A 25498-nucleotide genomic window follows, 5' to 3' on the forward strand; every position below is an offset into this window, starting at 1 on the left:
TTAAAATTTGCTACGCTCCTAGTTACAGTTTCAGTTCTACTTTAAAACTCCTAAATTATTATCTAATTTAAATTTCTTTTAATTATTCTAAATGCTTCTAATATCAAATTTCTTATTAAGAATATTAACCAGTTTTACTTTGCGTTAAAAGGCATGGACAGTTAACATTGGAAAAGTTTTTTTAATGCATATTAGTAAAATTGCAAGGTTGAAAGAAGCAAATTAGCGACAAGTTTGGCAGAGAATTTATAATTTTTCATTTTAAGGGGAATGTTGTTAGCCTACCGGAATTTGTAATATTTAATTTTTTCTTTTCTTGATTAATTTCCCTAAAACTATTAAAACCCCTTTTCTATCAAATTCTTACCCTAACAGAAATAAAATTAATTCTGTAAGTCAATGGTCAGAAAATCATTTACTTTTATTTCAATTATATTAACAATTTTATTCTTTCATAAAAATATTCTATGGGTAATGTAACCTATACGAGTACGCAGTATCAAATATTCTAGTTTATTAATTTCAGATATGGAGATGTTGCCACCTATATTTACGGCACTAAAACGATTTATGGAGTACTGCGAATTAAATTCTGTGGCAGTTTATGGTCATGGAGTTTGTGAACTTTTTTATATTACTTATTTTTTATATTTATACCGTTATGGAGTGCGAGTCACAGTAATTTTTTACTTCATGAAAATAAATGATTCATGAATATGTTCACGTTGTAAACAATTCTCAAATATACATTAAGCGTACAAATTGTATCTATATTTACACAAATAATTAATTCTAAACTTTGTAATTGATTACTTGGTTTAAAAGGTCTCTTTATTAACAATAGATAATATTTTTTCATCAGAATAGTAAAAATACAAATAGCAAATTCACAAACGCTTTTTAATATAGTTGTATTAGTTTTTTAAAAATCAATTTTTACCTTGATATAAATCAAAAACAAATTTAACTTGACTTGAAAAATGACCCTATTTGTTTCTTTTATTTAGAAAAAAGCTGAGGTCTTTTTTTCTCAGTATCTCATTCTTAAAACATGGAGCGCGTCATGAACTAAATAGAACTAAAGTTTGTGCAACTTTGAGTTTGATTCCATGTATTTTATTTTGAATCAAGATCAATTCCCATGGTAAACAATTTACAATTTCTTTTATAATCAAAGCTATATAGTTGCTACATATATAGAATGCACATATAGTTGAAACTGTGATAATAAAACGGCATTGCAAACCAATGTTATCATTTAGTTTAAATGGAATGCAATATGTATCTTTTCTTTAGGGTTATAAATGTACAAACAAACATATATACATGTAGGACATAAATACAGTGCATCAGTATATGTACAGAGAAAAAAAACTTATCATTAAACAAATATTTCTCTTCTGAAATTTGCTTTTAAATTAATTAATTCGCAATTTATTTCTTATTAAATATATTTTTGATCGAATATTTAACCCTCTTGAAATATTATATTTAAATATTTAAATTTAAATAATCGTGAACGGAATCCTAGGTAAGCGAGTATAACTAGTACTTAACCAATTCTTTTTACTTGACCAGAGAAATGCTAGAGTCAGTTTTCTCATTTATTTATATCTTTAGTAAAAAGTCCATTACAATATATACATATACGTATCAATGAAAAAAATTTGCCTTCGTGTTAATTACGAAAATTAATTATGTTTCTAATGAGAAATTGTTAATGTTTAATTATCGACAAGGCTTCGTACTAGAAAGATAACAAAAAACGGGATTGAGCACGCGAGCAAAACCCGGTCAAGTGCCGCTTGATTATATTGGTGTTATCTTTTATGCCCCGTCACAGGCAGCCTTTCATGCAAAACAATGTTGGTTAATAGTGTCGTAATCGAATGTTCTGATCAATGCATCTCTATGAAATGCTTAGAGATGAAATTTTTCATCAATAACCATTAAGTCAAATATACGCCGTCGTTTATTTGATTCTCACTCGTAGCAAAAGTCTGAATTTTTTTTCACCACAAATGAACTCAACCGCAGTCCTGTGATCCGTCATCATTTCCGAGTTCTGTGATCTTCACCTACCTTCCAATTTTCCACACTGAATCTCTCTCTCTTTCTCTCTCTTTGATTCTCTAGAAAAATCTACTTTTCTCGCTGAATTCTATTTTAGGAACCACTTTAAGAATGTTCTTATATCCTGGAAACATTTAGATCTTCCATAGAACAGAATTTTCAAGGGGGTACATTTTTACAGATAAAAATGTATATTTTATTCTGTCAGTCTTGGCAGTATTATTTTGATTTAATTATTTGAAATAAATTTTTGTAAAGTTTAAAATCTTTTCATTTTTTAAATTAGTAAAATTTTGTGTGGAAGTTTAGTTTAATTTAATTAATTTTCATTGTGTTGAAAATTCATATAATTTATCTGAAAATGCATGTTTTACGTTTGAAGAATTAAAACGTTTTTAGTTGTAATTACAAAGGAAATCTAAAATTTATGTTGGTAATTAAATTTGAAAAACTTTAATTAGTCGAAATTTAATTCCTACTCATTTACTTCATTTTCTTTAAATAATTAAATTCACGCATTAACAATCCAACTTGCCAAAGTCGTCAGATTAATAGTCGACCTATAATAAATAAATTCGATTCTGATTTGTTCTTTCGTTTTAGACATTGAGGATTCTCGATTATCGATTCGTCAGACATTTTCTCTTATTCACATTCTGATGTCCGTAGAATAAACTTGGTTTTCTGTCTTTTTGTGAAATTAAATTTAAAATGTGATTTTATAATTTTAGGGACGAGGCGTCGTCTTCAAATGGGCAGTGAGTCCCCAGTTGTATATTATGAAACGTTTTCCTTCTGAATCAAACTCATTATTATTTAACATTAATAATAATTATTAAAATCAAATTGAATCTTGTTAGTCAGCATTCTGCCCCTTTCTTAAATATCAAACTTGAAGTAATTATTAAATAGTGTAACTGTTATAAATTTTATTTAATTAATGGTGTTTTTCCTTATCCCCTCTCAATGTATATTGATTTATAAAAAAAATCTTTTCTAAAGAAAAACTGCAGAAGCTATGTATTATGCTAAAGTAAAATTATACAGTTTCATGGAAATGAATTCAAAAATACCTAGCAGGTGTTGCTTAATATTAAAAACTCAATTTCTTTATTTTTACCATATTTAATGAAGTTTAGAATTTCAAATTTAGAACATTTTTAAATGAAAGTAATAGAAAGGATCAATCATATGTAGTTTAATTAAATTTTTAACAAAATTTGTTGGCAATTGAGAATCCAGATTAAAAAAAATTCGTGCAACTATGGTATGGTAATTCACCGATATACCAAGGGACTTTTACAACTGCATTCATTGATAGCTTTTTAATTTAGACCCACTAGTCCAATATAATTTTTCACGTCGGAAAATACTTGTGCATTTCCATTAATAAATTTTTCGTATAATAACGTTTTTGGTTAGAATAGTAGATCTCAGTATAATTTAGCGATTATTTTTTATTGTAGAAAATATTTTTTCTCTTCTGACGAGGTTATTTCTGACTACTTTTAAACGGAGAGTCTTATGTTTGCCTTTTGCAAACGGATATTCTTCTTTAATGCTCGAGAAAAATCCATTCTCTTGGCCACCCTTAAGCTTCATTTTGAGACCAAGTTAAGTACTCGAAATACAGACGAGTCATGTAAGTAGATACAACAGTCTTTGACATGTCGAAACCGAATTCACGAAATATACTTTCTATGTTTAGTTGAAATTCAGAGTTGAATTCTTTGACGTTTTTTTTAAAAAAATAGTCCTGAACAAAAGTATTTTTAAGAAAAAGTCATAAAAACAGTTTCTCGGGTCAATTCCATGGTTCTCGTCAGTCTAAAAAAATAAATGCTCGACCACCGAGGAATTTTAATGAAGTCTCGCTCTCTTTCGTGGCGCACATATACACACACATCTGAAAGCAAATTTGCATTAATTTTTTAGATTTTCCCTTTTTAATGAGTACGCTATAAAATTGTGTATCGCGCCTTGAAATAAAATGCAACAAGAATATTTATTTTTCATTCTGTTGGAGAAATAGTATTTGCAAGTGAAATTGAATAACGTGTATAGTAATTACTTTTATTTACTTGAATGTTTGATGAAGTTAAGTACGGAGGGTAGTGCTCTTGTCAAAAACATAGTGGCTTTTTCAAATATCTATTCTAACCCTAACGATGGTTTTGGTGGATATTGTACCTCGTTCGGTAGTCCGTTTGCCAGTATATTCGACTATATCTGACTCGTAAATATCACACGACGAGCAAATTGGATGCTGCTACTGTTACGTACAACCAATGTGTGTTTCCGCAAAGGGATAAACTTCAAATCATATAACGGTATCACATTCGTTTCAACACCAGACAAAATTTGATTTTCTATTTTGATATCACGCTAATAAAATAATGTGATTTCTTTTATTAAAATATATTAAATTCAGTGAAGTTTATATTACTTTTACATTGACTATAAGGGAGATGGTTATACTTTTAATTATAACACGGAGGAAAATAGTTAGCTGATACACCTAAATCTAAGCTATTTCAGCTAAATTACTAAATAATAAAGACTATATCGATAAACAATCAATTGTTTAAACAAGTAGAAGAATTTTGAAAAGTTAATAACAAAAGCTAAAAAACTAAATAATTATTTGATTCAACCACGTGTTTGAACTCATTTGCTTCTCAGAATCGATGTGAGAAATCCCCGGAGTGAGAGCTTCTGAATGCTTTAAGCTAATAGTTGTCAGCTGGGTTCAGAATTTGATTTTGTAACCTCCGTAAAAGAAAGTAAAAATTCTTGGAGTGTCAATGTGACTTTAACTGCATTTTTTTACGAAATTTAAAATAGTTATGAGCGTGAGTACTAACTCATAAAAAAGTCAATTGATTATTGATTGTATTCCATTTAAGAAAAATGAATGATGAAACAATCTTTTCAATATTCACAACATGTTGAAGTTGTGTTTCAGTGAGTGTCAAGAGATAGAGATGGGTGAACATGCTGCATTAATTAGTGAACGGATGGAATTCAATTGACTTGTAGAGTCTTGTTTAATTGGGATTTTCTCATAGACATCTTGTACACTCTTTTGCTTCGATAAACTTTGAAATGAGTGAGCTTCTGATTGGATACTAATCTGGTTTATTGAATTGACTTCTAGCGCTAATTGCTTCTATTGTCGTCTTACTCAAGATGTTCCAATAATTAGACCACCGAATCTGATCGAATCTTTTTCATATCATAATTGTTACAGAACAAAAAGTAGAAGCGAGAGATATGAACAATGGAATTTAACCTTTTAAAAGCATTATTACAAAATCTTTTATATTGGAATTTAATTTGAGAAATAATGGTCTCATTTATTGTGAATGTCTTTAGAAATATAAGACTGGTGTTTTATGCAATTGTTGTTAGGATACTTTTTTGAAATTTATACGGTTGTCAAAGATATGAAAACCGGGAAGAGTTAGAAAAATTCGAAATTACCTAGAAAACGGTGAATTCTATAATTGCAAACGCGAACGTAAATTCTATTTTCATTTTCTTTAATAAATGTTGCTAATTGTGGTTATACTATTTTTACCTAACCAAATAGTATCACTTTGAGAATTGTAAATTTTCGAGATTAAATGCAATTTCAAGATTGTTTTTGGTTTTCTATGTAAGGTTTTCAGCTCAGGTAACTAATTATATCTCGCAAACTTTTGAATAGTACTTTCAGAAATTTAATTATTTTTCGTGCAGTTATAGCAATTAAGAATCCTAGTTAATTCAATTATGTACGTTTAATCTTATCAAAGTAATTTTAGTAAAACTGGCTCAAATTTTCTAGTCACATTAACTAAAAATCTCGTCAAAGTGACTATAGAAATATTAATAAAAGTAACTCTAATGCATAAGGTTGGAACAATTAAAGGCAAAATTTGATTTCAATTTTATTTAAAAAATCCTTAAAGATTGACTGTTTAAAAGATCATTTAAGCTCTGTTCCTCCTTTAAAGGATCACACAAACGTCACATTCTAATTCTTCAAAAAAAGAAGAGCAAGATTTATTTGGCTTGACCTAATCTTCATGTTCAAGTCTTACAATTTTAAGTATCCTTTTTGATGGTAGTAAATACTAAAGCAGAATTCGAAATTTAACTTTAAGCTCGCAACGTCAAAGTTAAAGACGAGCTATTTTCTAGCAGTCTAAAGTCCTAAATCATAGGCTTTCCTTTTCTTTCACCTTTTCTCGATCTTCAGTAAAGCTTTGAATCATCAAGACGATTGTCAGTGCTACTTTCAGTAAGATTTATATGAAGAATTATTTCGGACTCGAATTCTCTAAAAATATAATATACTGTAGTTTGAAATTAACGGAGGAATTGATTTTATGGAAAAAAGGTTAATATTCAGCAGTACTGACCCACATTTTTATATCGCCAATCGTCATGTAATAATAAATCAGACTGCTCTGTAGGGTCAGCACTCATCTGCAACGTTTTAAGTTTAGGAAGTCTAGGACAGACGGTAGGATGAACTTCCTGTCTTTCCATTTCTCTAACTCCTATTACCTCTCTTTAATTAATTTGCTCTTTCATTTCTCGATTTTGTTAAAAAGTACAAGAAACTTTTCTCAATAACCGTCCATCATTCTGCCTTTTCTGTTGGAAAGTTTATAACGCTGATTTGTGAGAATAGGGATCTTGAAAATTATCAAGTTAATTCATTGTTTCTAAAGTATTAACTCTTAATTTAGAAGGAAAAATGTATGTTTCGTGATATTTCAAATAAAATTAGATGAACTTTTGAAACAGAAGCTTTGCCTCATTCCATTCTTATAAGAGAATATTAAACATGCCTTAAAATTAATTACTAGAAGAACAATTAACCTGTCAGCTGAACAAATCCGAATTGTTCCCTGTATAAATTTAATTTCATTTTCCGTTTTTATTTTAATTCAAGACTTTTCGTCAACCTGTATATGAATTTATTTTTCGAAAATTCACGAAATTTAATCTTTAATCTGTTTCAACTGAACACCTGCATTTATAAATCAGGGTGACTTTCTTTGTTGGAGAAAACCACAGAAGCAGAGTGATCAGAAAATTACTTTAGAGACAGATCAATACAAGATAATAAGGACAAAACCTTTTAAAGACAAAACAATGCATTTGTGTGGAAGTTAAAATCCGTGAATTACGAAATAGGTTCGAGGAAAATCTTCTTCATTAGGGACTTTGAAAACATTACTTCAGATTGGTAATCAGTAAACCAAATTGAATTTTGTATGACAGAAATCATTTTCATTTAACATTTTCTTGACAATAGTAATTATTCAAATGATTTTGTATCAGAAATTTTAATTTTCTCCTATAGTGATGTGTTTTTTTATACGGCTGTTTTACTTATAGTTTTAGAGAACAACTCAATTTACGCCGCATTAGAGAGTTTGGAATTTTTTCGTTTGGAAATAATTGGGAAATTTTTTCTACATGGCAAAATTTGTCTTTTGTTTATGCTCTATATTGTTATTGCTGACTGGCTCTGGTAAAACTTTATTCGCGATTTATGTGTTATGATTTATTGGTGCTGTCCAGGGAATGTCGATACTTTCGTCGAAAGTTAACCCATTCTACATCCTATTAACTTCGTAACTAATTGCTCGTAACTTTGACAAGTAACAAACGCCCTGTCTGACAACATTATGATTTGTTGCACCATAGAATTTATATAAGATTTTCATATTAAGGATTGTGAAAAATGTTTATTTTATAGAGATTAAACAAAAATAGTGAACTCGGTCTATCAGAAAATATATTTACGTTTAGAAAAAAAGGAGAGCAATTAATTCTGATTTCACGAGAAAATTGTGCATTGATAAAATAATTATTTTATTCAATTAAATATTATCAAATATATATGGACACCAGTTTAGCAATGAAATAACATTATTGATATTTGGACAATTGAACAACTTTTACACCTTCAATTGATTTATATACCTATATATAATTATTGTTGGAAAATTTTATTCACAAAAAAAGTCAGGAAAATATAATCTAGAAAAAGAGTTGTCAGGAATAAATTATGTCGGGAAAACTGTCGGATACCATAATAGTACTGACGGAAAGGGGAAAAAATTAATATGCATCTCGTAGGCGTTTGTTATGAACCGATAAGGTGTGGATACGGTGCTCGTGGGAAATTTAATTACAGCTATTTAGATAGATTTCGTGTCCTTTAAAATTTCATTAAATGTAGAAAAGCTGCAATTCCATTAAATTATCGCCTTTTCACCTGTTTACCGTTCCCTCAAAATTCGTTGTAAATGACCTACCGGATGGAAGTTAAGTGCAGAGTGCTTTAACGATAAATTTAGGTTTTGCATAGCGATTTCCTTAATGCAAATTGCAAATTCGAACGTGCATTGTGAATGAATTATTTAGCTATCGATTGCAGAATATATTATGTTACTGTTAATTCACATCTCAATGGATATTGAATCTAACGAAAATATTAACGATAAATTTCAAAATATATTAACACAGAACGACAAATTTAGAAATTATTCAAATTTTTATTGCAACACAATAATTTAACAACAATAAATTTATTACTGTATAAGAAAGAGTAGGATAAATTTTGTCTTCTCTTACGATTAACTATAGTTTTACTTATTTATAAAAAGATAATGAAGAGTATGTTTGATCAAAAAGAGTTTTTGCGCACATTTGTCCATCGCGAAGCAAAAACGAACTAAAATTTATTTCAAGTTATTTATGAAACTCATATCCATTTATCAAATTGCAGCTATTGTGCAAAATGCGATTTTCTCGACAAGACTACACCTTTTTTTTATTAAACTCCCTCGGAAAATCGTTCTACTTTTTTTCAATAAGCGTTTAATCCATAGACATTGTTTACCTGAAATGCGCGAAATTGATAGACATGTACCTCGACGTTCTGCAATTGATGGAAAAAGAAGAAAGTACGTCAAAAAAAAGTAACTATATCAATCACTGAGGAATTTTACTGCTCAATAAATAATAGTTATCAATTTTCAAACGTATTTTATATATAACCAATATTATTTTTGTACTAACGACTGTATTTGAAGGCTTTAAACTTTTTAATTGGAATATGCTTTTATTCTAATTCAGTGATTTTTTCTTCCCCAATAAACTAAAAGTAAAATTAAATTTCCAAAATTGCTCCACTTGATCATAATTTAAAAAAATAATTTTCATCTGACAAATAATTCTTCTTTGGTATATGATTTTCATGAATTATTATTTGAATGTAAATTCTGATTGAGCATAATGTGAATCTGATATAAAATTGTGATCGTGATTTACAATATGATTTTAATTACGAACCTGCCGTTTATAATTATGAATTTTTGTTAAACAAATTTAACTTTAGGTTAAATACGATATTAACTAGAATTATCGTATAACTTGAAAGCTTATTAAATTTAAATCCTTGAAGGGATTAGAACTTAATTTTATCTGACTTATTTGAGACCATAAAAACGATAAAGTTTAATGCAAATAAATGAAAACTGTTTATCGAGTATACCAACTGTTGGACAGCGAAGTTTAAGTGGATGCATTTTGCACGGCTTGCATTTTTTTTTACGAAATTCGTCGAGATTTGCATCGTTGGTGCATTTTTAATGGAAGCTAGCAACGTCCAACCTGTTTTTTTTTAATTTTAACTCGAGAAGTGCATCACACTGATTATGCATCCTAACTTTACAAGTACATACGCATACGTATATATTAAATAGAAAAAAGTTTCTTTCAATCTGCGTCAACTTCAACACACGTTATTTTATTATATATACATTTAGGCGTGCCAAAAAAGTAAATCTTCATTTCCACGTTCCACACCGTATAAGTGCATCTCATACTCTCTGGCATTTTTAATCACTGTCTACATCAGTTTTGTTGCATTCTTTTAATTACTTTCACTATCTAAATGTATATACATATATATATATGTTAGAAATTGCACATACTCGACAATATATTTTATACTCTTGAAAATATTTTAGTATCATTTCGTTTAATTACTTTAATTAATTATATTCATTCATTAAATTATAATATATTCATTAATTACTACAATTATATTCATTGCACAATTACTACGTCCATATGATTTATTTCCAATCGATTGCGTACTGAATGTCGGATTGCAAAAAAAAAAAAAGTTGGTGAAAAATTACCAAATCATGAATTTAACTTTGTAAGATAAATTGCCTTGAAGGAAAAAAGACGAAATTGAGAAAACTGCACCACTTCTTTAATTACTTGCTGCATTTTCTCTATTTCCTATTTGTTTCCTCTAGAAGATATGTTACTCTCTAAATCTGAACTTTTCATTTTGACTAATGAAACATGTCTTCACTGCAAATTTTTTCTCTTTAAATCGAAAATTTCATTAATAACGTTTCTTATTTTTGTTTTATTTCACTCTTTAAGTAAATTAATTTATCATTCTTGATTTTTAAAATTATTATTTATTAGATACTTGAAATTTTTAATTATAGTAATACGCAGTTGATAATATTAATCACTCCAAGTGAGGTTGAATAAAAAAAACCATTATTATTTATTATTTCTTCTATCAATAATTTTTATTGATAATTTTCAGAAAACCAATCTTGTTGGTAGAAATCTTGCGAATACCCCTGACAATCAGTACTTCCAAGTATAAAAGACTTGACTTTGAAGTTTTTGTAATACTGAAAATTTCTTTATATTTATAATATAAAAAGAAGCTCTTACCAGTTAAACACTGTTCAGAATAAAGAGACAGAAACGTGCATTTCCTCGGCTTATAAAGGACACGTCCCTACCCTTATTTTCACGGGACTAGTAAAATTCAAAATGTTTGGGTGTGTGAGTAAGATACTTTAAATTGATTGAGCTATAATCCGCGATTTTCCCTCACTACTTGACATAAATTTTTGTATCGAAGTTGTGTTTTTGATGAGGTACTAATATAAATATATTATTGTTATACAGAATAGAGTACGTGAAATGTATCTAGTCGTGTGTAAATTATGAAATGGCCTAATGCACGAATCTAGGTCTACTGACTAGAACATATTTTAGTTTCTAGTTCGAATACAGTCGTACGGTATGATCATCGAATCTAACGCGGCGTGCGTGAACAAAAGCTGTTGCCGAAAATGCTAATATGTTCACATTAACTTCCCTCGTAAACGATCGATGACTGAACATTCTGCTGAGTATTGTGAGTCGAGATGACCATTGAACGCAAAGCGAATAATTTGTTCAATATATAGGATATCACGATGTGCTTCAATAAACGCAACAGTCGTCAGCTACACAACATCTATAGACTTTTAAACCGTAAAAATTATACTAGAAATAAATCATCTCTTTATTTTTCTCATTTCCTTTAATTAAAATTACTGAAAGTTAACATATTGAAACGAATTATGAATCTTTAGAAATTAAATAATTGATCAATATAACTCAAATGAATTTGCAAATACAAAAACTGTTTTAATTCTTCAAAAATGATATTTTGTGACGAAAAAATTATTACTATGGGATTACAGGAAAACCTCGTTACTGGTAAATGCCCTAAATCTCTCGATACTGATGGATGAAGTCAGCACTTACCAGAGCTGTAATATATTGAACCGAATCAATTACAGTGAAAACCCGATGATTCAATAAGCTTTTGAAGAATCACTAATGTTATTAAAGATAGTCTTATGCTAAAAAATTTAGTTTTAATTTCTTCACATCTGTTATATCCTAAACTACAACATTCACATGATCTTAAATATCCAATTATTCTTGGATGTGAAGAAGTTAAATGAATTGAAATAAATATAATAAAAAAAATTTTAAATCTCCGTTAAATTATCGTTTTAAATATCATTTCTGGACGCTTTATGATAGAGATACAAAAAAATGAAAATGGCTTAAGAATCTCTTAGCAACTGTAATTTTATTATATAAGTTTACTTGCCGGGTTGACTTTAGACGAAATTGCGCTCGGGGCGAATAAGATAGAATGAGCGCTCCTTTATTATTTTTAAAATAATTTTTAAAATATTTTTTCTAAGGGAATAAATGGTGAGTTAACTGTAATAAAAAATGATAAATGTTTAAGATACATTTGAAATTAAATTAGTCTTTAAAGTAAAGGAGGTCCTAATTAAAACTGAAAATTATATGAAAATCAGATCTTTGTTCATCTGATGAGTTTACATTTTAGCACAAAGTACTTTGGCGAAATTCAGAGTCTTTGAGCTTTAATTTTAAAAAGCTCTGTTTAAACTCACCTACTGACATCAATGAAATTAATGATGAGATGCGCAAAGAAATTGTATTGCGACAACTAGTTATACATTATGATTCTTATGAAAAAAAACTAGCATTAATTAACAAAAAAAAAGGGTTAAGGGAAAAAGAATCTAATAATTTAATAATTAGAATACATAAGGAATACTTATATTTAATAATACGAATAAATTAAACATTAATTAAAACGAAAATTAAATTTTTGTTTATTTATTTGCATAGATTCCCCGCAGTCCATCGGGAGTATATTTATATATGTACATGCTGTTTACATAATTATATTAGTAAAATTGAATTGACGTATCGGACATTAATTCAATATCTAAAATTTTTTGATATATTTAAAGTTATTGAAAATTAAAGGAAATAACATTTTAGTTAAATAAAAAAAATGATTGCACTTTGATGAATAATACACTGTATTGGGGAGAGTAGGGTATTAAGCTTTTTGTGAATAAATTGCGAAAATATTTTCGAAATATTAATTAAATTCGTTTATAGTCCATGTTTTTTCTGTATAGGATTAAAATGTAACAATAAAAGTCATTTTGTTTTATCATTACAAAAATGTTCAATTCGACTGATTGGTACTATAATTAAATTAATTGTAAAAAGAAAAATATTTACTAATATATTTTTTTAAAACAAATTCTCTTTTACAAAATACTTCGAGTGGGAATTTTAGAGGCAAGTAAAGTATAAACTGCAACGAGCAGCAAATATTTTAAGGAGCAACGAATTTTTAACTGTCCAGTTAAACTTATACTAAAGTAGGAAATTTAAACCAGGCGTAAATTTAATAGTACAGTATAAACATTTTATTAATTCTTTACACGGATAAACTATTGTTGGTCAGATAAAATTTCTTTGCTCACTGCGTTAATTTCGACAACATAATTTTTTAAAAGTATTTCTCGTGAAAAAATAGTTGAGGTTCAGAGTAAAAAGAAATAAGTAATAAAAAGTTTTAATTTTTATAATTTGAAAACTTATTTTTCAGACGCTTGTTTTTAAAATAAAAGTTTAGAAACTTTTTTTACTATTAATATTTTATAGTACTGAATTAATGAAATGAAAATAAATATTATTAATTTACTTGGAGTGATAAATTGTCTTGTTTTATGTAACAATAACATGAATATGAGTAGTTCATTGATTGAATTATAGTTGTATACTAGGACAGATTGAAATTTTGAATTTTCGTTGATCAGAAACAGCTTCAGGCGACGTTGTATTGTATATCCTGTAACATATGCTTAAAACCCAAAACTTTCCTTCCGATTCTATCTCTTGCATTACCTGCATTTGACATTTACAAACATTCTATACTAGATACTATATTAACACAACCGCTAGTCATTCATCTGTTTAATTAACTTAAGAATTTAACGTTTATTGTAACATGTGTTACGTCTCAAACATAGATAAATATGTGCCTTAAAATCATTTAAAAATCTCGAAAATGGTATGGTATTGATAATAAAGAAAGGACCTAAATTATTAATAATAACTTCTGATATAAATAAGGTTGGATAAAAGTTTTAAAATAAGTTCTCAGATTGTACAATTCCATTTTTATGAAGACGCGAAAATAGTGGTTTTATCTGTTTGTTTCAGTTCAATTTTGTTGGAAAACTATTGGGTCCCAAGGGTAACTCCATGAAACGCCTGCAGGAAGAGACGATGTGCAAGATGGCAGTCTTGGGTAGAGGTTCTATGAAGGATCGTCAAAAGGTGAGCTTCTTCAATTTATTACTCTATACACGTTTTTATTCTTCTACTCACTAATTTTGATTTAACCAAATTAAAAAAAATATTTATTGAATAATGAAGAATAAGTGAATTTATTTAAAAAAACATGTTTTAAATATTTGGTACACATTTATGAATTAATTATAGACTGTAAAAAATACGAAAGTCTGAGGTAGTAAGTTTTACTGCATGCGCATCAATCTTCAAGCGAAGATAGAAAAGCTCTCCATATATATGAGCTTTTATTTATTAGTGTGCGGAAAGCCCAAGGCGCAACACCATCTTTAAATCTGTTATTATGATCAAAAAAAGAAATTTTCTAGTATAAAAATAACAAAAAAATTTTACAAAAATCTTTTCCAAAATAAATAATACAATCCAATAAAAATTATAATCCATCAAAGTAATTAAACATTACAATCACAAAATATAAATTCAAAGTGTATTTTCTCGGTGTTTAAATATACCTACAATGAGCTACTTTACAATTTTGTCGCCCTTTAAATAAATTAATTTACTTTTGGTCGAAGCTTCTTCAGCTTTTACTGTAAATGTATTTAACGTCCTTTATTTTCACACTTGAATGAATTATTTTCGCTGAATCTCAATTTGAACTTAAAATCGGTTTTAATCAACGCTTTGACTTTTTTTCTTGTACTTAAAGAGATTTCCCTCTGTATAAAGTTTGGTATAAAAATGTCTTAAAACTTTCTAAGATTTCAGTAGTTTAAGTTGAAGCCTTGCACACTTATTTCCCGGGCGGAAAATTGAGAAAAATTTTCGCGTCCTCGCCGTAAGGTAAATTTGAGATTCGCGAACGTAGAATACCAAATGGGAAATTCAGAAATGTCTGTCCTTTAGCGATAAGAAGACGATGTGAAACTGTGACAGTTTTATTGCTTATAATAATCACAAATGTAGTATCGCTGACCTGAACGCAGAAGAAATGTCACATATCATTAAACTAAATAAAAGAATGTATATTTCTCTTTCTAAAATACTTTCAAACAATTATTCATTCTAATTCCAAGTTCTTTCTTCTAATTCTTTCTCCAGTACTTAGACAGTTATTTAAATTCTCCCAATTGAAGTTCAAGTTCCTGTTCAAGATATTCAAATCTATATCAAGGTTCCAAGGTTCTGATTTAAACGAGTTTTCAACGATATTAACCAATTTCCAGTGTACCATCAATACACGTATTAAGGTAATAATACAAAACCTTATAAAAAGAAGGATTATATGATTGTTCTTCTAAACAATTATTAATTATCCAGAAAAAATCATTTATATAATAATATTTAAAGTGAATATTTTAATTTAATATTCATTAATTTAACTTAAATATTATGTTAGTAATTTGGATTAAATTTCAATAAATTATTGATTTTAATTAATCAATTAATGTACTCTGACCTAACCCTCAAACAAGTTTTATGTTTCATTCATGAAGTGTAGAGTTTTAAGGTTTGACGAGAATGAAAATAATTAAATTAAAAATATTATTTCACCGATTGGCAATTTGCTCGAAGCTTAAAAACCGCAAGTAAAAACTAGAAAGAATTTGCAGTTAACCTAAAAAGTTCTCTGAAAGTCGAACGACACAAGAGGAACCGAAGAGCCTACTTAAAGCGCGAAAAATTCCGCATATTTATGCGAAATTTATTTTTAAATTTTCTTTGCATGAATATGGAATCCCAAGCTTTCGCCGAAGACAGGCAAAAAGAAAAAAGAATTAACGCTCGAGACGAGTAAAAATAATTAAACGAGTCTAAAATTATTCCCACTATATAGGACTTTATATTGAAATTCTTCTTTTAGAAATCCAAATATAGAAATGTTTTATTTAACTATTGATATGTCAATGTTTCGTTGAAGAAAAAATTGTTGTAGTTACTTTATTTTCATTAAAAAATTGAAATGTTGTTATTTTTAAAAAAAATTTCTAAATAATTTTCTCATTAAAAACTAAATAATAATATATAGAATTTAACAATTCTTATTAATTGGAATATTATTTTCATTTTATTAAAATACCTGGATTATGAAAATGCATTGTAGATAAAGTTCGCCATGATGAAGAATTCAGCGTCACGTATAAATATAACAACCTAATCGCACCAAACTTAACGAGGACAGTTACGGAAGCATAAAATTGTCGCTGCAAAATAAACTGACCACTAGTCGCTTTCTTTTTCCACTAGTTCTCTGGTAGTTTTTATTTTAAAAAAAAATCATGCTAAAAATGCTTCTCATGACCCACTTTACAATAAACAATTTTATGAAGTCGTATGCAAATTTTTTTTTAACATTTCACTAAAAAATAAATTTCACAAATTCACTTTAACATTAGAATTCATTTTACTCGTCGATTTTCTTGTCATATATACTACGACAGTTCGTTCTCGATAGCAGGGAATTTAATTGCATTTGCGTTGAAAACGCGTTTACATTAACGAGCAATAGTATCGGGAATTTGACTGGGGAATGAGCATTCAATCGAATACTGTTATGGTGAATATTTCAGCAAATAGGAATCAAGGATTGTTCACTGTTGTCATAGGGAGGCGAAAAAAATTACAACATTTATATGAATTATTCTTTAAGTATTTCATTGCCTTTTTTAACTAGTCAAAGCAAATTTTTTTCAATTTTACTATTTACAGATTTTCAAGGACCCATTAATAACCCATAAAATAACTTAGCATTTTATAAAAAAGAATGCGCCATAAATTTTTTATTAGAGGCTCCCGGGTTGAGACTTTAGTGATATTCACAAACGATCTCGAAAAATTAATTTTTCGAAATTTTTTCCAAAATTTATTTCAATGTAGCTCAGCATCAGCTGGACCAATCAAAAAGTGCGCAAAACATTTTTTGTTCGATGCTCAGCTAGGTAAAAATAAACACGGGAGTTTCGATTAAAAATGTATAGCGCGTTTTTTGATTTGTCCAGCGGATGCTGAGCTGCACTCAAAAACATTTTGGACGAATTTTCGAAAAATTAAATTTGCGATATAATCGTTCCGGAATACCGCCAATAAAATAGGGAAAAAGTTTCGAACAAAAAATGTATGGCGCACTTTTTGATTGGTCCAGCGGATGCTGAGCTACACTAGAAAACAAATTTGGAAAAAATTTAGAAAAATTAAATTTGCGAGATAAACGTTCCGGAATACCGCGAATAAACTAGGGAAAAAGTTTCGAACAAAAAATGTATGGCGCACTTTTAGTTTGGTCCAGCGGATGCTGAGCTACACTCAAATAAATTTATGAAAAATTTTCGAATAATTAAATTTTGGAGATAATCGTTCGGGAATACCGCCCAAGTCATTAGAAGAAAGTTCTGAACAAAAAATGTATGGCGCACTTTTTGATTGGTCCAGCGGATGCTGAGCTACACTCAGATAAATTTTTTAAAAAATTTTGAAAAATTAAATTTGCGAGATAATTAATCAAGAATACCGCCAAAGTCTTAACCCGGGAGTCTCGAACAAAAAATGTATGGCGCACTTTTTGATTGGTCCAGCGGATGCTGAGCTACACTCAGATAAATTTTTAAAAAAATTTTGAAAAATTAAATTTGCGAGATAATTAATCGAGAATACCGCCAAAGTCTTAACCCGGGAGTCTCGAACAAAAAATGTATGGCGCACTTTTTGATTGGTCCAGCGGATGCTGAGCTACACTCAAAAAGATTTTGGAAAAATTTTCGAAAAATTAAATTTTCAAGATAATCGTTCGGGAATACCGCCAAAGTCATTAGAAGAAAGTTCTGAACAAAAAATGTATGGCGCACTTTTTGATTGGTCCAGCGGATGCTGAGCTACACTAAAAAACATTTTGGAAAAATTGTTGAAAAATTAAATTTTCCAGATAATCGTTCGGGAATACCGCCAAAGTCTTTAGCAAAAAGTAGCGAACAAAAAATGTATGGTGCACTTTTTGATTGGTCCAGCGGATGCTGAGCTACACTAGAAAACAAATTTGGAAAAAATTTAGAAAAATTAAATTTGCGAGATAAACGTTCCGGAATACCGCGAATAAAATAGGAAAAAAGTTTCGAACAAAAAATGTATGGCGCACTTTTAGTTTGGTCCAGCGGATGCTGAGCTACACTCAAATAAATTTATGAAAAATTAAATTTTGGAGATAATCGTTCGGGAATACCGCCAAAGTCTTTAGCAAAAAGTAGCGAACAAGAAATGTATGGTGCACTTTTTGATTGGTCCAGCGGATGCTGAGCTACACTAGAAAACAAATTTGGAAAAAATTTAGAAAAATTAAATTTGCGAGATAAACGTTCCGGAATACCGCGAATAAAATAGGAAAAAAGTTTCGAACAAAAAATGTATGGCGCACTTTTAGTTTGGTCCAGCGGATGCTAAGCTACACTCAAATAAATTTATGAAAAATTTTCGAAAAATTAAATTTTGGAGATAATCGTTCGGGAATACCGCCAAAGTCATAAGAAGAAAGTTCTGAACAAAAAATGTATGGCGCACTTTTTGATTGGTCCAGCGGATGCTGAGCTACACTCAAAAAGATTTTGGAAAAATTTTCGAAAAATTAAATTTTCAAGATAATCGTTCGGGAATACCGCCAAAGTCATTAGAAGAAAGTTCTGAACAAAAAATGAATGGCGCACTTTTCGATTAGTCCACCGGATGCTGAGCTACACTCAAATAAATTTATGAAAAATTTTCGAAAAATTAAATTTTCGAGATAATCGTTCGGGAATACCGCCAAAGTCTTTAGCAAAAAGTAGCGAACAAAAAATGTATGGCGCACTTTTTGATTGGTCCAGCGGATGCTGAGCTACACTCAGATAAATTTTTTAAAAAATTTTGAAAAATTAAATTTGCGAGATAATTAATCGAGAATACCGCCAAAGTCTTAACCCGGGAGTCTCGAACAAAAAATGTATGGCGCACTTTTTGATTGGTCCAGCGGATGCTGAGCTACACTCAGATAAATTTTTAAAAAAATTTTGAAAAATTAAATTTGCGAGATAATTAATCGAGAATACCGCCAAAGTCTTAACCCGGGAGTCTCGAACAAAAAATGTATGGCGCACTTTTTGATTGGTCCAGCGGATGCTGAGCTACACTCAAAAAGATTTTGGAAAAATTTTCGAAAAATTAAATTTTCAAGATAATCGTTCGGGAATACCGCCAAAAAAATAGGGAAAAAGTTTCGAACAAAAAATGTATGGCGCACTTTTAGTTTGGTCCAGCGGATGCTGAGCTACACTCAAATAAATTTATGAAAAATTTTCGAAAAATTAAATTTTGGAGATAATCGTTCGGGAATACCGCCCAAGTCATTAAAAGAAAGTTCTGAACAAAAAATGTATGGCGCACTTTTTGATTGGTCCAGCGGATGCTGAGCTACACTCAGATAAATTTTTTAAAAAATTTTGAAAAATTAAATTTGCCAGATAATTAATCGAGAATACCGCCAAAGTCTTAACCCGGGAGTCTCGAACAAAAAATGTATGGCGCACTTTTTGATTGGTCCAGCGGATGCTGAGCTACACTCAGATAAATTTTTTAAAAAATTTTGAAAAATTAAATTTGCGAGATAATTAATCGAGAATACCGCCAAAGTCTTAACCCGGGAGTCTCGAACAAAAAATGTATGGGGCACTTTTTGATTGGTCCAGCGGATGCTGAGCTACACTCAAAAAATCGTGGAGAAAATTTTCGAAAAATTTAATTTGCGAGATAACTGCTCCGGAATACCACCATAAAAATAGGGAAAAAGTTTCGAACAAAAAATGTATGGCGCATTTTTAGATTGGTCCAGCGGATGCTGAGCTACACTCAAAAACATTTTGGAAAAATTTTCGAAAAATTAAATTCGCGAGATAATGTCTCCGGAATAATGCCAAAAAATTGAGCAAAAAGTCTTGAACAAAAAATGTATAGCGCACATCTTGATTGGTCCAGCGGATGCTGAGCTACACTCAAAAAATCGTGGAGAAAATTTTCGAAATATTAAATTTGCGAGATAACTGCTCCGGAATACCACCATAAAAATAGGGAAAAAGTTTTGAACAAAAAATGTATGGCGCACTTTTAGATTGGTCCAGCGGATGCTGAGCTACACTCAAAAACATTTTGGAAAAATTTTCGAAAAATTAAATTCGCGAGATAATCGCTCCGGAATACCGCCAAAGTCATTAGAAGAAAGTTCTGAACAAAAAATGTATGGCGCACTTTTAGATTGGTCCAGCGGATGCTGAGCTACACTCAAAAACATTTTGGAAAAATTTTCGAAAAATTAAATTCGCGAGAAAATGTCTCGGGAATAATGCCAAAAAATTGAGCAAAAAGTCTCGAACAAAAAATGTATGGGGCACTTTTTGATTGGTCCAGCGGATGCTGAGCTACACTCAAAAAATCGTGGAGAAAATTTTCGAAAAATTTAATTTGCGAGATAACTGCTCCGGAATACCACCATAAAAATAGGGAAAAAGTTTCGAACAAAAAAATGTATGGCGCACATCTTGATTGGTCCAGCGGATGCTGAGCTACACTCAAAAACATTTTGGAAAAATTTTCGAAAAATTAAATTCGCGAGATAATCGCTCCGGAATACCGCCAAAGTCATTAGAAGAAAGTTCTGAACAAAAAATGTATGGCGCACTTTTAGATTGGTCCAGCGGATGCTGAGCTACACTCAAAAACATTTTGGAAAAATTTTCGAAAAATTAAATTCGCGAGATAATCGCTCCGGAATACCGCCAAAGTCATTAGAAGAAAGTTCTGAACAAAAAATGTATGGCGCACTTTTAGATTGGTCCAGCGGATGCTGAGCTACACTCAAAAACATTTTGGAAAAATTTTCGAAAAATTAAATTCGCGAGAAAATGTCTCGGGAATAATGCCAAAAAATTGAGCAAAAAGTCTCGAACAAAAAATGTATGGGGCACTTTTTGATTGGTCCAGCGGATGCTGAGCTACACTCAAAAAATCGTGGAGAAAATTTTCGAAAAATTTAATTTGCGAGATAACTGCTCCGGAATACCACCATAAAAATAGGGAAAAAGTTTCGAACAAAAAATGTATGGCGCACATCTTGATTGGTCCAGCGGATGCTGAGCTACACTCAAAAACATTTTGGAAAAATTTTCGAAAAATTAAATTCGCGAGATAATCGCTCCGGAATACCGCCAAAGTCATTAGAAGAAAGTTCTGAACAAAAAATGTATGGCGCACTTTTAGATTGGTCCAGCGGATGCTGAGCTACACTCAAAAACATTTTGGAAAAATTTTCGAAAAATTAAATTCGCGAGATAATCGCTCCGGAATACCGCCAAAGTCATTAGAAGAAAGTTCTGAACAAAAAATGTATGGCGCACTTTTTGATTGGTCCAGCGGATGCTGAGCTACACTAGAAAACATTTTGGAAAAATTTTCGAAAAATTAAATTCGCGAGAAAATGTCTCGGGAATAATGCCAAAAAATTGAGCAAAAAGTCTCGAACAAAAAATGTATGGAGCACTTTTTGATTGGTCAAAAGGATGCTGAGCTACACTCAAAAAATCGTGGAGAAAATTTTCGAAAAATTTAATTTGCGAGATAACTGCTCCGGAATACCACCATAAAAATAGGGAAAAAGTTTCGAACAAAAAATGTATGGCGCACTTTTAGATTGGTCCAGCGGATGCTGAGCTACACTCAAAAACATTTTGGAAAAATTTTCGAAAAATTAAATTCGCGAGATAATCGCTCCGGAATACCGCCAAAGTCATTAGAAGAAAGTTCTGAACAAAAAATGTATGGCGCACTTTTAGATTGGTCCAGCGGATGCTGAGCTACACTCAAAAACATTTTGGAAAAATTTTCGAAAAATTAAATTCGCGAGATAATCGCTCCGGAATACCGCCAAAGTCATTAGAAGAAAGTTCTGAACAAAAAATGTATGGCGCACTTTTTGATTGGTCCAGCGGATGCTGAGCTACACTAGAAAACATTTTGGAAAAATTTTCGAAAAATTAAATTCGCGAGAAAATGTCTCGGGAATAATGCCAAAAAATTGAGCAAAAAGTCTCGAACAAAAAATGTATGGGGCACTTTTTGATTGGTCCAGCGGATGCTGAGCTACACTCAAAAAATCGTGGAGAAAATTTTCGAAAAATTTAATTTGCGAGATAACTGCTCCGGAATACCACCATAAAAATAGGGAAAAAGTTTCGAACAAAAAATGTATGGCGCACTTTTAGATTGGTCCAGCGGATGCTGAGCTACACTCAAAAACATTTTGGAAAAATTTTCGAAAAATTAAATTTTGGAGATAATCGTTCGGGAATACCGCCCAAGTCATTAAAAGAAAGTTCTGAACAAAAAATGTATGGCGCACTTTTTGATTGGTCCAGCGGATGCTGAGCTACACTCAGATAAATTTTTTAAAAAATTTTGAAAAATTAAATTTGCCAGATAATTAATCGAGAATACCGCCAAAGTCTTAACCCGGGAGTCTCGAACAAAAAATGTATGGCGCACTTTTTGATTGGTCCAGCGGATGCTGAGCTACACTCAGATAAATTTTTTAAAAAATTTTGAAAAATTAAATTTGCGAGATAATTAATCGAGAATACCGCCAAAGTCTTAACCCGGGAGTCTCGAACAAAAAATGTATGGCGCACTTTTTGATTGGTCCAGCGGATGCTGAGCTACACTCAAATAAATTTTTTAAAAAATTTTGAAAAATTAAATTTGCGAGATAATTAATCGAGAATACCGCCAAAGTCTTAACCCGGGAGTCTCGAACATAAAATGTATGGCGCACTTTTTGATTGGTCCAGCGGATGCTGAGCTACACTAAAAAACATTTTGGAAAAATTTTCGAAAAATTAAATTCGCGAGAAAATGTCTCGGGAATAATGCCAAAAAATTGAGCAAAAAGTCTCGAACAAAAAATGTATGGGGCACTTTTTGATTGGTCCAGCGGATGCTGAGCTACACTCAAAAACATTTTGGAAAAATTTTCGAAAAATTAAATTCGCGAGATAATCGCTCCGGAATACCGCCAAAGTCATTAGAAGAAAGTTCTGAACAAAAAATGTATGGCGCACTTTTAGATTGGTCCAGCGGATGCTGAGCTACACTCAAAAACATTTTGGAAAAATTTTCGAAAAATTAAATTCGCGAGATAATCGCTCCGGAATACCGCCAAAGTCATTAGAAGAAAGTTCTGAACAAAAAATGTATGGCGCACTTTTAGATTGGTCCAGCGGATGCTGAGCTACACTCAAAAACATTTTGGAAAAATTTTCGAAAAATTAAATTCGCGAGAAAATGTCTCGGGAATAATGCCAAAAAATTGAGCAAAAAGTCTCGAACAAAAAATGTATGGGGCACTTTTTGATTGGTCCAGCGGATGCTGAGCTACACTCAAAAAATCGTGGAGAAAATTTTCGAAAAATTTAATTTGCGAGATAACTGCTCCGGAATACCACCATAAAAATAGGGAAAAAGTTTCGAACAAAAAATGTATGGCGCACATCTTGATTGGTCCAGCGGATGCTGAGCTACACTCAAAAACATTTTGGAAAAATTTTCGAAAAATTAAATTCGCGAGATAATCGCTCCGGAATACCGCCAAAGTCATTAGAAGAAAGTTCTGAACAAAAAATGTATGGCGCACTTTTAGATTGGTCCAGCGGATGCTGAGCTACACTCAAAAACATTTTGGAAAAATTTTCGAAAAATTAAATTCGCGAGATAATCGCTCCGGAATACCGCCAAAGTCATTAGAAGAAAGTTCTGAACAAAAAATGTATGGCGCACTTTTTGATTGGTCCAGCGGATGCTGAGCTACACTAGAAAACATTTTGGAAAAATTTTCGAAAAATTAAATTCGCGAGAAAATGTCTCGGGAATAATGCCAAAAAATTGAGCAAAAAGTCTCGAACAAAAAATGTATGGGGCACTTTTTGATTGGTCCAGCGGATGCTGAGCTACACTCAAAAAATCGTGGAGAAAATTTTCGAAAAATTTAATTTGCGAGATAACTGCTCCGGAATACCACCATAAAAATAGGGAAAAAGTTTCGAACAAAAAATGTATGGCGCACTTTTAGATTGGTCCAGCGGATGCTGAGCTACACTCAAAAACATTTTGGAAAAATTTTCGAAAAATTAAATTCGCGAGATAATCGCTCCGGAATACCGCCAAAGTCATTAGAAGAAAGTTCTGAACAAAAAATGTATGGCGCACTTTTAGATTGGTCCAGCGGATGCTGAGCTACACTCAAAAACATTTTGGAAAAATTTTCGAAAAATTAAATTCGCGAGATAATCGCTCCGGAATACCGCCAAAGTCATTAGAAGAAAGTTCTGAACAAAAAATGTATGGCGCACTTTTTGATTGGTCCAGCGGATGCTGAGCTACACTAGAAAACATTTTGGAAAAATTTTCGAAAAATTAAATTCGCGAGAAAATGTCTCGGGAATAATGCCAAAAAATTGAGCAAAAAGTCTCGAACAAAAAATGTATGGGGCACTTTTTGATTGGTCCAGCGGATGCTGAGCTACACTCAAAAAATCGTGGAGAAAATTTTCGAAAAATTTAATTTGCGAGATAACTGCTCCGGAATACCACCATAAAAATAGGGAAAAAGTTTCGAACAAAAAATGTATGGCGCACTTTTAGATTGGTCCAGCGGATGCTGAGCTACACTCAAAAACATTTTGGAAAAATTTTCGAAAAATTAAATTTTGGAGATAATCGTTCGGGAATACCGCCCAAGTCATTAAAAGAAAGTTCTGAACAAAAAATGTATGGCGCACTTTTTGATTGGTCCAGCGGATGCTGAGCTACACTCAGATAAATTTTTTAAAAAATTTTGAAAAATTAAATTTGCCAGATAATTAATCGAGAATACCGCCAAAGTCTTAACCCGGGAGTCTCGAACAAAAAATGTATGGCGCACTTTTTGATTGGTCCAGCGGATGCTGAGCTACACTCAGATAAATTTTTTAAAAAATTTTGAAAAATTAAATTTGCGAGATAATTAATCGAGAATACCGCCAAAGTCTTAACCCGGGAGTCTCGAACAAAAAATGTATGGCGCACTTTTTGATTGGTCCAGCGGATGCTGAGCTACACTCAAATAAATTTTTTAAAAAATTTTGAAAAATTAAATTTGCGAGATAATTAATCGAGAATACCGCCAAAGTCTTAACCCGGGAGTCTCGAACATAAAATGTATGGCGCACTTTTTGATTGGTCCAGCGGATGCTGAGCTACACTAAAAAACATTTTGGAAAAATTTTCGAAAAATTAAATTCGCGAGAAAATGTCTCGGGAATAATGCCAAAAAATTGAGCAAAAA

At 30.8% G+C, this 25498-nt stretch overlaps 1 protein-coding gene across 4 annotated transcripts in view; it reads left to right on the top strand.

Moving 5' to 3' along the window:
• LOC127290837 (KH domain-containing, RNA-binding, signal transduction-associated protein 2-like) overlaps positions 1–25498 on the top strand; it is a 98483-nt gene that overhangs the window by 48526 nt on the left and 24459 nt on the right. For all 4 annotated transcript variants that reach the window (XM_051319665.1, XM_051319656.1, XM_051319652.1 and 1 more), the window contains exon 3: positions 14023–14139. In XM_051319665.1, the coding sequence (XP_051175622.1) occupies positions 14023–14139 (117 nt within the window). The remainder of the gene's footprint in view (positions 1–14022; positions 14140–25498) is intronic.

Source organism: Leptopilina boulardi, unplaced genomic scaffold, assembly GCF_019393585.1.
Source record: "Leptopilina boulardi isolate dan_hultmark-lab unplaced genomic scaffold, ZJU_Lbou_2.1 LbouV2_123, whole genome shotgun sequence".
Classification (NCBI taxonomy): Eukaryota; Metazoa; Arthropoda; class Insecta; order Hymenoptera; family Figitidae; genus Leptopilina; species Leptopilina boulardi.